General features: G+C 33.3%; 1 protein-coding gene across 1 annotated transcript in view; it reads right to left on the reverse strand.

Annotated features, from left to right (window-relative positions):
• Positions 1–1,799: 1,799 nt before the first annotated feature.
• Positions 1,800–13,956, reverse strand: part of LOC136033665 (regulation of nuclear pre-mRNA domain-containing protein 1B-like) — a 42,597-nt gene continuing 30,440 nt past the window's right edge. Inside the window, exons 5-6 of the mRNA XM_065714497.1 lie at positions 8,718–8,893; positions 1,800–3,377 (exon numbers count right to left, since the gene is read on the reverse strand). Coding sequence (XP_065570569.1) covers positions 3,240–3,377; positions 8,718–8,893 — 314 coding nt within the window. The 3' untranslated portion in view covers positions 1,800–3,239. The remainder of the gene's footprint in view (positions 3,378–8,717; positions 8,894–13,956) is intronic.

The following is a 13,956-nucleotide window of genomic DNA, read 5'->3' on the forward strand; positions in this document are numbered from 1 at the left end:
GAAAGCAGGATTCTAAAACGAGCTAAATGATGTTTAAGAAATACCAAATTTGTCACTTTTTAAATTTAGTTAATTCTAGCAATATCAATAAACAGCCTTCAACAGCCGATCATGAATTAAAATTAAACATTCAAAACCTAAGATCGGAATACAAAATACACATAACCCATTTTTTTTTATATATTTGGTTATTCATCTCCTAGTCGTACGAAAAAGAAAATACACGATTTGCTAATAATTACTTTGATTTGTAAAGCCAAATCCGACTGAAACGTTGAACAAAGTCGAAATGTTTAGTCTCAATTTAATGAAATGCGCAAAACCTTTGAGGAACAGTGTTTAAAAAAGTTTGCATTTGATATGTTATGGAAAAATTATGTAAGATTTCAACTATATGCAATTATTGAAACTGCGAGAATTGTGCAACCCTTAAGATTCACCCAATATAACAAAGAATATAACTAGAATCAACCCTCAGTACCAATCTAAATCTAGAAAATATATGTGCATATTGCGTGATATTCCTCAAATATTCTTTATTTTCTGCTTATAGCATTTAAATTGGTATATATCTGAAACTTGTGCACCTTTTCTCGGGCATTTTTTATATTCTTCTCCAGTTGAAATATCATAAAATTAGCTTTTTTCTTCTCATGAAAAAGTTGAAATTTTTCTAAATACAAGAGGGGAACACAAGCACAACAACAATCAACACTTTTGTTTTCGGTTGGTGAGATGCGAGGTTCTAGTACCAGGTCTTTATTTATTTATGGCATATGCAAAGGCGTAACTGCATAGAAACTAAAAGTAACCAGCCATAATTGCGACAGCACGCTCAATTTTAAACTATTAAAATTCGTTTTAAGTAATTTTTGGATCAGACCAGAAATTTTCAGCAAGTAACCCGATTATATTTTCTTATCCGATTATTTTATTTTTAAATTAATATAACAATAATTTGATGGAGAACCTTTCAATTAATTAATGTAAATACATAGGTTTTGATTTACAAATTTTATATTTATATTTTTAGATTTACATGATTAGCTCCAAGACTTTGCTGGTTAACAATACATGCACCATCCAAGACAATACATGCACCGTTTTTTGTTTTTTATTTATTTTAGAGATGAACATGATTTTCTCTCTTATCAATTTGCAACACTCTTGAAATTCAAGTATTATTTATAAAATGATCCTGAAAAATAATATTTTAATCATTTAAATGTTTCTGATCGGTTTTACACTTCCTTTGAATTAAATCATTATTTACGAAATAATCCTAAGTGATTAGATGTTAATCTTTAGTTCAATTCAATTTACAGAAGAGAGACCTAAGAATATCAATGACAATACATTAAACTACTCGCACAGAGGATGTTTTCAGAATTTTTTATTCATAATATGAGGTTTGACAGAGCGCCTAATGGTGAGAAAAGTACCTTTAAAAATTTCCTGTTAGTGTATTCTGATTTCTAAAGTTTATTTTTTAGGGAAATTTGAGAATTTCGGAATCCTAAGAAATCAAGGCGAATAAAATTTGATAGTCTAGTTGTCTATTGCAAATTTTACTTGATAAGCAAACAGAGAATGTTGAACTTGATCAAGCAGCTAAACTGCAACGAAGTCTAAAATCTGATTCAGGGTCTTCACGCTCAAATTTTCAATAATTTGTTCCCATATTGGAATTAGCATCATAAAATAATGAAGTTGTAAGAACTCGCAAGAAATGTAAGAAAGGGATATTTCAGAAATATATAAATTGTAAGTTTTAGCTTCTAAATACATAAACTAAGAAATCAATACGTACTAGGGTATATTTTAACAAACTCCATTGTACAAAATTAGACCATCTCAATAAAAATACTAGCTAGACATTCAACAATGTCGTAGCGTTTATTGCCTCAAGTTCATGCAATTCTTGAGAAATATGAGAACACAAAAACCAGGTGAAAGACATAAAACTGTGCCGTGTCCCTCGGTTCCTACCACTAATTCTTGTGAAAAAACGGCCATTTTTGCGATTCCGGTTATATTAATCCATTTTTCAAAGCAAGTAATGTATAGTAAAAAAAAGCTTTCTACCCAGATCTGTATTTCTAGCATCTGCCGCTTGCATGTAAACACATAAATTACTAGGAACAAAATTACTAAGCCAAATTACAAGGAAAAATTTCACATATCTGCCTTATGTGCTGCAACAAAACCATTCTTCGTAAAAAATTGCTAATGAAAACTGCCTTGTTAAAAGGCTTTCCTGCAATAGCAAGCAAACTAAAGGTGAACACAGCTATCTCCTAGCCCCTCCCCTTAACTAATATCACGGATTGATGACAATGACACAAAAGGATAAGAGGGATAAAATACATAGAAAAGGGAACTACATATGGATATAGTTCATTTTCAGTTATAAATGAATACAGATAATTATACAAATATCAACAATTCCGCTATCAAAGATGGTATCTCAGAAAACTGGATCAGAAATGTGTTCTTCCATGTGTTGAGGCGTTTCTTATCCTAAACTCAATGGTAACACCAAATGATAAAACGCAAGAGTGGGGTATGGATATACCCCACTCTTGCAAGTTACGGATAGCATGCAAGAGTGGGGTAGGGATATACCCCACTTGCAAGGTATAGATAACTTGCAAGAGTGGAAATTGGCATTAGTGTCGTCAAAAAAATTACCAGCATCATCTAGCGTTTGGAGTTTTTGACATTTATTTCAGTTTAATAATAAGCCAAAAATAGTATAGTAATAAGTTCTGATTTCAGTCTTCAAAAAAATACAACGAGGCTTGAAAAAAGCCATGAAAAGCCGAACGATAGATGACATTAGTGATTCTTTTTCTCGATACTAGTACCAGTTTACACTCTAATAAGTTGTCCATACCGTTTGGGTAACGCCTGCTTACAATGGATATAATTCTTGTTTGCTAGGAAGTGCTGCAACAATTTACTCAATTTGTGACCTGAAGGTAAACGGTCTATTAAGCCTCCAAAAGAACTTATTAAAGATGAGATACAAAGAAAGATGGCTGAAGTGTAAACATATTGCATATACTTAGTCTCAAAAATCATCCCACAATTTGTACAACTTCACTTAGTAAGGAACACATTAAAATATAAAAGTCACACTCCTTTATGGAGCATCAACTAAGTCTTCACTTTTGTCCAGGTTTTATCCTCACTTCTTAAATAAACGAAGAAGTACTCATAAAGATGCAAAAGGTGACTCATCTTTTAAATAGGTCCCCGGCAGAGGGAAGAGGGTTCTTCGAAGTGGGTAGTCGCGTCAAATCTGGTAGGTTATTCAAATGATTTTCTAGTTCTTTTCGGACTTGATAGATTTTCTGAAGTTTTCCTTGGTATTCCTGAAAAAAGGATATTAGATCATTCCCACCAAATTGTGTGAGGGTCATGTAGATATTAGGGAGTATTGTGGCATGAAAGTTCAAAATAAGAAGTATTTGGAATAACAATTACTTGGAATTATTTCAATATTCCGTAAGGCCGTCATAAAAATTAAAATTACCATAACGCAGAGCCAAGAGTTAAAAAGAAAACACAAAAAAACAACAACAACATAATGCCAAATACCTACAGTGGCGTCAATTTACGGAAATTATGGGGAAGGGAGACAATTTCTATTGTTCTTTTCAATGGAAATAAAAAAGGTATCTTTCAATGAAAATCCCAAAAGAAAAGTATTTTCCAAAATCAATGGAAGGACAAAAAATGTATCTTTCAATGAAAATACCAAAAAAAGTATTTTCCAAAATCGATGGAAGGGTAAAAAAATTCGAAAGATTTTCGATTTTCCAAAATCGAAAAAAGTGATAAAAGTCCTTCATGATAGCTACATTTAAGTATTATTAAGCATAAAAAATTATTTAATATAGTATTATTTAGCATTTAATTGATTATTTAAGTATAAGTACTATTTAAGTGTTATTATTTTACTATTAAGTATATTAACAAAGTACCTCAAATAAAGTTTACGGTGCTATTGCAGAATTACTCCCTCTCAGAAGGAAACCCTAAAACACTTAGTTATATCATTCCCAACAGCTCCTCCTAATGTGCAAACATAGAACCTAAATTACGTACTTTTCAGGCATTTTCCATGCATTGCTCTTTTGTTCGAATAGATTTAACGGGAAAAAAGCAATGTCGACGAAATCAAGAAACAGAAAAAGTTGATATATAATTTAAACAATATATTTACAAATTAAGGGGGGGGGGGAGAGTAAAGGGAATCGCTTTTAAGAATGATAAAAGCGAGGATTTTCGAGTTTTTAAAAGTCATTCTCAGAATTTTATAGTGTGTCCTTCTGAGGAGGACTAGTTCTTTACTGGCACTAATTGTTGTTAAGTACTTAGTTATTAGGTATATAAGTAAGTTAAGTGGTTTTCAAGTTTTCTAACCCTCTTTTCAAGGTCCAATCTTGTATAAGAATTTAACTTTAAACATTTTTGTACTGAGATTAGTCAGACCCAAGATCTTAGCAGTTCAATCATGGCTAATGTATTTGAACCCCCTTGAAATTTTTGTCTGACCCAAAGAAAAGTATCAAAATGCATATAAACAATTTTTTATCCGTTTCGTTAAGGTTTTTCTTTAGCCTCTCCCCCCTCCAACAAAAGCTATAACAAAATCCCCTTGATCAAAATTATGGGGAATTATGGAGACATTCCATTGTTCTTTTCAACTTTTCAATGGAAATAAAAAAGGTATCTTTCAATGAAAATACCGAAAACAAGTATTTTCCAAAATCGATGGAAGGGAAGAGGGAATCTAGAAAGAGGCAAATGCCTTGTAACCCAAATTGACGGCACTGACGAACAATAATTTAACACCAGAGAAGCTCACTACAGCTGGCAAGTAAGGAAGGTTCAACAAAGCAGGATGAGCTAAGCTCGTTGAGCTTAATGTAGATTCTTAAGGGCGACAATTGTTGAACATGATCCCACCAATATGTTAAATGTGACTTAAACAAAATGTTACTAACTATATATACGTTATAAATTTAGAAATATAATTAATATATTAATTTATCAATAATAATGCAATAAATATTTAGGAAGATTCAAATTTGCAGGATGGGTTTAGCCTATAATTGAAGCCTTGAAGATACGATAAAGGCTAAACATGAAAACACTCATACATTGGATGTAGCTTATCTAAAATATTAATTATGAGAAAAATTATCTTTTTCCTTAGTTAAATCTTTTGCAGTTCAACTCTATATTTTCTAAAGTATTTTGATTGTTGGTACATTTGTGAATCAATAGCAGATCCTTTCATTATATATATAAACTTTAAAAAACGCCAGGTACTGTATATTCATGTTCACTCAAAGAAATGAAGACATTTTCTTATTTATAATAATTAGTGTCGAGTTTTTAGCAAATATTTCAGATTTTATGATAAGTCCTTTTGTGCAACAAGTCGCCGTGAAATACCTAGCTGAATAAAGGAGTATTAGCGAGAAATATAGACAACAGTTCAATAGAACTCTGTACGTACAATTTTATTATTCCTTGTTTCATGCTATTAAATAGTGGTTTGTATTATGATTTATTAAATTACTGAAAAACACGGATTTCAAGTTATCATAAATTTTCCAATCTAATTGGAGATTTTACAGAAAATAGGTCGTCTTTGACTGGGCAGTGTACATCTTTTTTGTCCTAATTTATACTTTACTTTATTGAAAAACCATCCTATATACTCTGAAGAAATTGTAACATACAACAATAATGTTTCCAACTGAGTATAAATAAAATAATCAATCGGATCGCATCTCCCAGACTGCAGCCATAAAAATGTAAATAAGTTATTTATTTTCTATAAATAATATAGTAAATAAATATACGAAATATTTATGTAATAAACAGCATAATAAACAATAATAACTTATACATCTTGATAACTTGTTTATATTTTTTACAACTGGGTTATAGCGATTTATTGAGAAAACCAGACCCGAGTCCTTCAAGAATAAAAAAAAAATTCTCAAAAGTAAAACCATAGCGAAAATTACAAAAATGATAGCAAAAATAGAAAAATGATGAGACCTGGTTTATGTTTTTGCTACCTTTAGTTTAGGTTGTATGCCGAATTTTTTATTACCTTGAGTTAATTGGATGAGTTAGTGTGGTTTACAACAGTATACCAACACTAATTTCTTGCTCTAAATTCAATGTTCACCGATTTGGTTAATGCAACAACTATTACTAACAATTCATCACAGGAGACACACTCCTCAGACTTACAGCACAAATCCGTGTCATTTTCTTGCCCATATTTACAACCGTTGTAAATTCTAAGGAATCTTTCATACACACATTCAAATTTTTTACTAGTCACGCACCATTTTGGAATATTGTTTGTAACAAAGTTGTTAGGAGGTAAAGAAAGGCCGAAGTTTTACCTTCTCTAAATTACTCTTATCTTGGCCGAGCCACTAAGATTTAAGGCAATGGCTAATTTCGGCCTAAAACTGCTGGTTGGGTTGGGATAAGACAGTCTACACCCTTTCGTCCTTCGAAACTTGACTTTCTGCTTTGATAATGGATTTACCTTTTCTTCTTCTGGTGGTTAAATTGAAAACAGCAATTGACATTTTGTACCATGAGACTTGTTTTATGCTTTTCTGCCTTTTTTAGGATTAAGAGCGCTTCTTCGAACGCTGAGGTTTGACGAAACCATGCCCGGAAACACCCCTTCTCGACAATAATATAACAACAGCGACTGAAATTCCTGGAAGCCACACTACGCTGGCAACTTAGAACCATAGCCTGAGATGTCCTCACTTACGACCCCCTCCCAATCTGGACACAAAGAATCTCTGAAAAACATCTAAGAATAACCTGGATCCTCGGGCTGGCTTCCGCCGATACGAACGTTGCTAGGATAAGGAAAGGCTAAAAATAGCTCCAGACGGATTGGGCCGGAATACGTCAGTTATTCTGTCGTCCAGTACTGCAGGACAGGATGGATTATCGTCTGGCTCCCGCAGAAAGTAAATTAATAAAAAGTAATTCATTAATCTATTTATAATATAGGGTTGGGTAAAATCTTTACAAGTAAAATAACTTAATAGCCATTTATGACTAACGACAGTTTAGAACTAACTTTAGCACTAATGCTAGAAATGCAGAAAAAACCTGCAGACAAGCTTCATAGTTGACTGTATAGCTGGAAATTTTGCGAGTAATTGTACTGAATGATACCACAACAGTAATAAGACCTTGGACGTGTCTCTACCTCAACATTTTAACTGAACTCCTATTTCAATTTACAAGTCCAATTTTCAGATAAAAAACATGTGAGTAAAATTTTATTCTTGCCATCTCGGTCACTACTTACGGTTTTTATTCAAGGAATAAAAAAAGTGGTGTTAAGTTTTATTACCGTGGCTGTGTACGATTGTTGCTGAGTAAGAAGAAGATAGCTAATATAACGAATAACAGCACGCATCTACGTAAGTACTTTTGTGTGTGAATAAAATTTCAGCTGGAAAGCAGACTACTTTAAAACTGAAAATTGTTGAAATCCAAATTTTCAAGTTACAATTGTAAGAAAAAAAAATATATATTCCTCGACTAAAATGGAAAAAGCATATTTTCTTCTCAAGTATAATATGCTAAACCATTGTTTCGGTTATTAAGTTTCATAATAGATCACTTTTTTAGCGTAACCCTGCTCAGAGTCTAGGCATCTAATTGGAAAGAGACGCCCTCCCAGAGAATCCTGGATCTCCCTTCCCTTGCCACAAAAAGTATTTAAGTACAACCATTTTTAAAGCTATGTGCTGTTCAAAAAAGTCCTTACACCACCTCCTAAGCATCAATGCATAGCCCCACCCCAATGAAATGTATCTTATCGTTTAAACTGCAAAGAACTAATGCAAAAAAACATTTCATTACAAAACTATCTTATTTAAATCCAAAAATACACTCAGAGTATAAAACAACATAACTTAACATAAATTAATATTTTAATTTCGAACTTTTCAAAATTAGGATTCTAATCAACATGCTCGTTTTGCCTCGAATAACATAAAAAACGCTCTTACGTATAGAAAATTAAATCATACGGAAAAACTGATATAGAAAATTAAATCACTTGGAGAAATCTATGTTATTTTTTTTCTTTTTACTAAGTGTGATTGCAAAAAATCTCACTTTCAGGAAATATTAAAACTTTCTTAATAGGCAATGAATATGGAACAGAAAAAAGTTAAAATGTATAGACGAAAAGTAATAAAATAAATTTATATGTCTTCAATCAAGTTTGTCTGATACTGGGTTCTCTTTTTTTACCCTCCCTTTCTTCTGCTGAAATATCCAACCCAATCTTACCAAATGTTTTTCGACCAGTCTTCAAACATGTCAAATATTCGTAAAAATCAATAATATTGGTCGCAAGTTCAAATCCCATTGGTATAGATTTTTCTTTTGTCACACATTTCATTCTTGTCGAAACCCACTAATTTTTTTTAAACTTTGTGTAGTTCACATCAAATCAAATTACAACACATGCACACTTAATTAAAGACGGATGGATTAAATTTTTGAATAACCAGTAACTACTGTAACAATAAAGTCTTAAGATATAACCAAAGGAATGGGAAATCCTAGAAAATATATCATGTAAAAAATTGAGCTTTTACTACAAGCAAATCTGTAACAAAATCAAAACACACCTCAAGCCTTTGCTGGGCTTGATCAAGCAACTCTTCTTGAGATAATAGATAATCTTTAAGCATTCGGCTAACGTTTCGTCTTTCATCCATTTCTTCTGAAAGTCGTTTATTATACTCTGAAAGCAGTAACATTGCCTCGTTGACTTGGGTTATGAACTTCTGCATCATCACGGGGTCTAAAATATGCAACAATAATAACGTAATTGTATAAAAAAAAAAAAAAAAAAAAAAATCTAAGGTGACACACTAAAATAGTAGGAATTAATACTTGAATAGAGGGAGGACGATATCTTGCTCTGATAAAATAACTCAAAGGCTATTTCCCTCTTCTCCCTCCAAAGGGGAAACCTTCCAACCACATTTAGAGTAGAAAATCACACTTAGAGTTATAGTAAGAGGGAGTACTTGCCCCAGGCGGAGAAATTTTAGGGGTGTAAAATTTAAAATAAATAATCTAACATTTATAAGGATTTGTAATTTTTGAAAATTTGTTTTTACTAAAATAAAGTAGAGGGCGCAGTTGAAAGTAAGTATAAGCAAATTGAATACAAAATTTTCATTTTTCCTATATCTTTTCCCATACAAACTACGAAAAAAAAAACAGACTTAAAGGAATGAAACTTTTTTTTATTAATAAAAATTTTGTTAATAAATGAAAATTTTGTTAAAATTTATCCTCAGGCGCAAGAGAGGCCAAAACCGCCACTGGTTAGGGTTTCCGGAACAAAGTAGACGCCAAGAAGAGAATGTTACAATAACGTTAAATGAGCAGGATTAAAAGTAAATTTTTCAACTGTTCAAACCCTAAAATTTCAATTACTATTAAGCTTTGTGGGAATGTAATAAGTAAAATGCAATAATACAAGCTCTTATTTTTTTTCCACTATATAATTGCTCTATATAAGTCTTAAAAAAAAAAATCAAATAGAGAAATAAAGCGAAACATCATCGAAAAAACCTCTCCAAAAGTACACATTTTCATAAATAGTTAATAGACATCGATAAAACAACAGTTTTAATCGATTAAACAATAGTCAAGATAAAACAATAGTATTTTGTTTAAGTGTGTCAACATCAAATGCTTCAAGACTTACAGAAATATTTCATCTCTGAAATAATTTTTTTAAAGGTTAGTTTCTGAAAAAGTATTGCCCTTGTATTTACATCACCCCTCTCCCTTCTCTGAGAGCCCAAAAAGCATAAACATAAAAAAGTCAATAGCAGTCGCGCCAACTCACAGAAATATGGGAGGGGGAGAACGATTTTTTCAATCTTTTAAAAATATTACATATAAAAGAATTTTAAATGTTTAGGGGGTCAACTGCCCATTCCTCTCCCATCCCAATTGATATTTCCGGTCAATAACTTCTCTTAAATTTTCAGACGTAATAATTTATAGAATACAACTGATAATTATAATAATTTAGATGATGCTTGTTTATTTAGGAATATGTTTATAGTTATAATGTATTTATATGCACATGATTATTTACATCCAGTGAAGTGAGAACTACGCCATCAAATTTAAGGTTTTCATCCACCTCTTACCGGAAGTTTTCAAGTCTGTGTCTCCAAAAAAAAAAAAATTCCTGAGGGGACTGGTCTTGAATTCGAGTTTGTATATTATCTTCTTTTTTTCACCAAGATTTGTTATAAGCCAGTGGCCACATAATATCAGGAAGTGATTATTTGAATGGAAATTAAATTTACAATGTCCATTTTAAGTAAAAAAAAAAGAAGAGATGTTGGAGCAGCAAGATTTTGGTTTCTGTCATGTTTTGCTACAAAAGAACAATTTTGGACAGATTAGGGCCAAAACACAGTTGGGTAAAATCGTTCAGATAGCCAATCAATGTACAGCTATCAAAAAACTATTTACATATTCTCTAAGATTTAGAGGCTATTACGCCATTCGGAGTAGTATTGGTACTCCTTCACTTGTAAGATGAATGGTAATTATTCAGAAGATATCGATAATATTTTTAAGGGTTACACATTATTGCATGTTTTTATACTTACTACGGAGAGGAAGACCGTTACTTAGAAGAAACATTCAAAATTAAAGAGCGGGGGGACGAAGGGGATGGTAACCCCTCTCCCTTTTATTTAGGAAAAGCCTGAGTTTGATCCTAAAAAATAGTGATCTTTTTTCAAATGATATAGAGAGCAACGTTGATCTTAAAACGAACATACATTATGCTATACGTCAAGAGGCTGCTGCTCTCCTAAACATCATACCCACTAAACACCATATCCCCTCATCACCCTTTGCGCCAATGTTTCCTCTTATTATACGAGATCGACGTTGATACGGAAGTTAAACTTCCGTATAATAAGCAGATCAGGATTTAGGGAGACAGCAGGCCCCCTTGTATAAAGGATAAGTTTTTCGTATAAGACAAAGCTTTTTAATATTCAATCATGCAACATGAACAGAAATCTGCAGACAATTAGAGCAAACTTTTCCTTGAAGTTGAATGTGTCATATTCTGAAGAATCACTCATAAGCTTGAAAATAGCAGCTACTAGAAAATTCATGCGGCGAATACTAACATTCATACTTACACAGGGAGGGAGGGAGAGGAATGGCAATTTAGAAGACTTGACATCATCAAATGAATGTTTTCTCCTCACCCACATCAATAGATTGGACTTAATCAAACCTAAGCTACCGTCTACCCCCCTCCCCCGAAGAAAAAAATCAGCCAGGGATTCTTAATATTTGATGTCTCCATTTGGTTTTCATTACATTTTATGTATAATTAAAGAGCAGCATTGCATATTTGAAGCAGTTTTGCTACTTCATCTACATTGGAAAATATTTCGAATTCAAGAGGATGCCTTCGTGTTGCTATTACAACTTTTTAACTGGATTCAACTAATGAACTAAAATATTTTTTTACCAATCACAGCTAGTACGTAATAGTTTTATCGAATCATTTTTTTGTAAGTTTTGGTTGTTTAGGATTAAAGAAAAAAAAAATGATTATGGTTGTTATAGAACATTCTATGATTACAGTTGAATTGCAACCCACTCTTTCCCAAAAGCTCAGTACATAAAAAAGAAAAAAAAAGAAATGAATGATCACAAAAATCATCAAAAACATAAGGTAACAAAGCTAATTACGGGAAAACACAGATAAGACGGTGGAAGAGACCAAGGTCTAACGGCGCTTTATTTAATAATCAAGAACTTGATGTTTGAAATACTACTACTACTACTACCGACCCACCGCAGCACCATGCTGCCTGAGGCCCACACAGCATCGCATGCTCCTCCTCCATCCCAATCTATTCAAAGCCTCCCTCTTACACTCCCAAAGAAGTTCAAATTTCCCTTTAATCCTTCCTTGCGACCTCTTCCTAGCCCATTCTGGGACGACCTGCTTTTCGTCTGGCCCTAGATGGTTAGCCGAAAAGGACGATCTTTAGCAATCTGTCATCCGCAAGACGTGTCCTAGCCATCAAAACCTTTCTCTCATTATAGGCCTAAAAAGTGGAAAAGAACCACATTTTCGGTACAGCTCATTGTTTGGAATGCAGGCAGTCCGACTGGTACTCAAAAGAATCCGTTGTCAATTCCTCTGGATAACATCAAATAAATGTTCCTCCGTCTTTCGGAGTACCCACGTTTCAGAACCATACTTGACCACTACCATTACAGTGGCTTCCAACTTCTAATTTTGGTTTTAAGACTTTTCTTCCTATTCTTCCAAGCTTTTTTCCAAGTGAGGAAAAAAGAAACCTGGGCCTTGATAATTCTACTTTTAGCATCTTCACTGCAGCCTTTTAACTTCACTGCAACATCTTAACTAATAATGCTACCTAGGTAAGTGAAACTATCTACTTATCAATCTTCACGTTACCCAGTATCACTTCTCCACCTTCACTTATTCCCAGCTTTAGCGGTTTAGTCTTCTTAAAATTCATTTTCAGACCTATTCCTCCACTCTGAATTCTCATAACTTTCAAACAATCATTCCTTTTGAAATCATTTTCATCTAGAAGACTCAAATCATCAGCATAATCTAGAGTAGGAGGGTTCTACTATGCCAATTGGTCCCATCCTTTCCCGTAGCCGTTGCCAAGTTCCGTAGGACAAAGTCGATCAAAGTGATCCATACAAACAGGGAAAGAACACAACCCTGCAAAACTCTTGACTCAATACGGAACCGCTACTAACCCCATTTCCTACCTTAAACGCACCAATGTTATTTCCGTACATAGCTTGAATCAGTTTACTGCATTTATGTGCTATACCATACAAGGATAGGACCTTCGCTAAAGCTCTTCTATCGGCTTAACCAAACACTTGCTCATAATTTATCAAACTAAGGGCTAAGGGGGTCTGATGACTCAGCCATTTATCAATCATTAATTTAAGAGTAAGAATTGATAGAAGCATCCTCTCCCCTTCCAAAAACAAAACTGTTCTTGTCTTAAAACTTCATCTACAGCATCTCTAAGTCTAAAAAGTATCATTATACTAAGTAATCTGCTTTCTGTATAAACCAAGCTAATGCCTCTATTTTTACCACACTCACTCTTATAATCCGTCTTATAGAGAGTTTTAATTAAAGTTTTCTTAAAATCGCTAGGTACTTCCCGCTTTTCAAAAATCATATTCATAATCTTCAGTAATTTACCTCCAACTTTAAAACCCCCATATTGAAAAAAATCGTGTAACACACTATCAGCGCAAAGGGCCTTACTATTTTTATCCCTTTTAGCACTTTCACTAATTCATCCTCCCAAATTAAATCTTCCCTCGCTTCCAAAGTGTCACAAACTTTTTCATTCAATTTTATATAATTACATCAACAGATTCAACTACAGTCATAGCAGCGTAATATCATTACATCGTATCAACTACAGTCAAAAATTCCTGCGTAAGCAATCTTAAACCTTTTGCCTCTCATTCCTTATATATTCATTAAATATGCTTGTAAATATTATGCCGCTATGAGGATAAAAAAAAAAGATCCTCCAGAGCTATTGCTGGCACACAGGGCGTCAAATTGACGTTTCACTTGCTGGGTCTTTTTCACAGGGACAAGTAGGAAGCCTGTCGTCCAGCCTTGCCGCAGCGGGGATCGATCCCTAGGCCTTGTATTGCCAAGCAGAGGATCAATCCATTCTGCCACCCCGGCTAATATAGCGAGGCAGCCCATAATAGATAACTTAGCTAGGAAGACGTTTTTCAGCACACCAAAACAAACAAATCCCAACAAATCCCAGA

The sequence above is a fragment of the Artemia franciscana genome, chromosome 12 (assembly GCF_032884065.1).
Source record: "Artemia franciscana chromosome 12, ASM3288406v1, whole genome shotgun sequence".
Taxonomy (NCBI): domain Eukaryota; kingdom Metazoa; phylum Arthropoda; class Branchiopoda; order Anostraca; family Artemiidae; genus Artemia; species Artemia franciscana.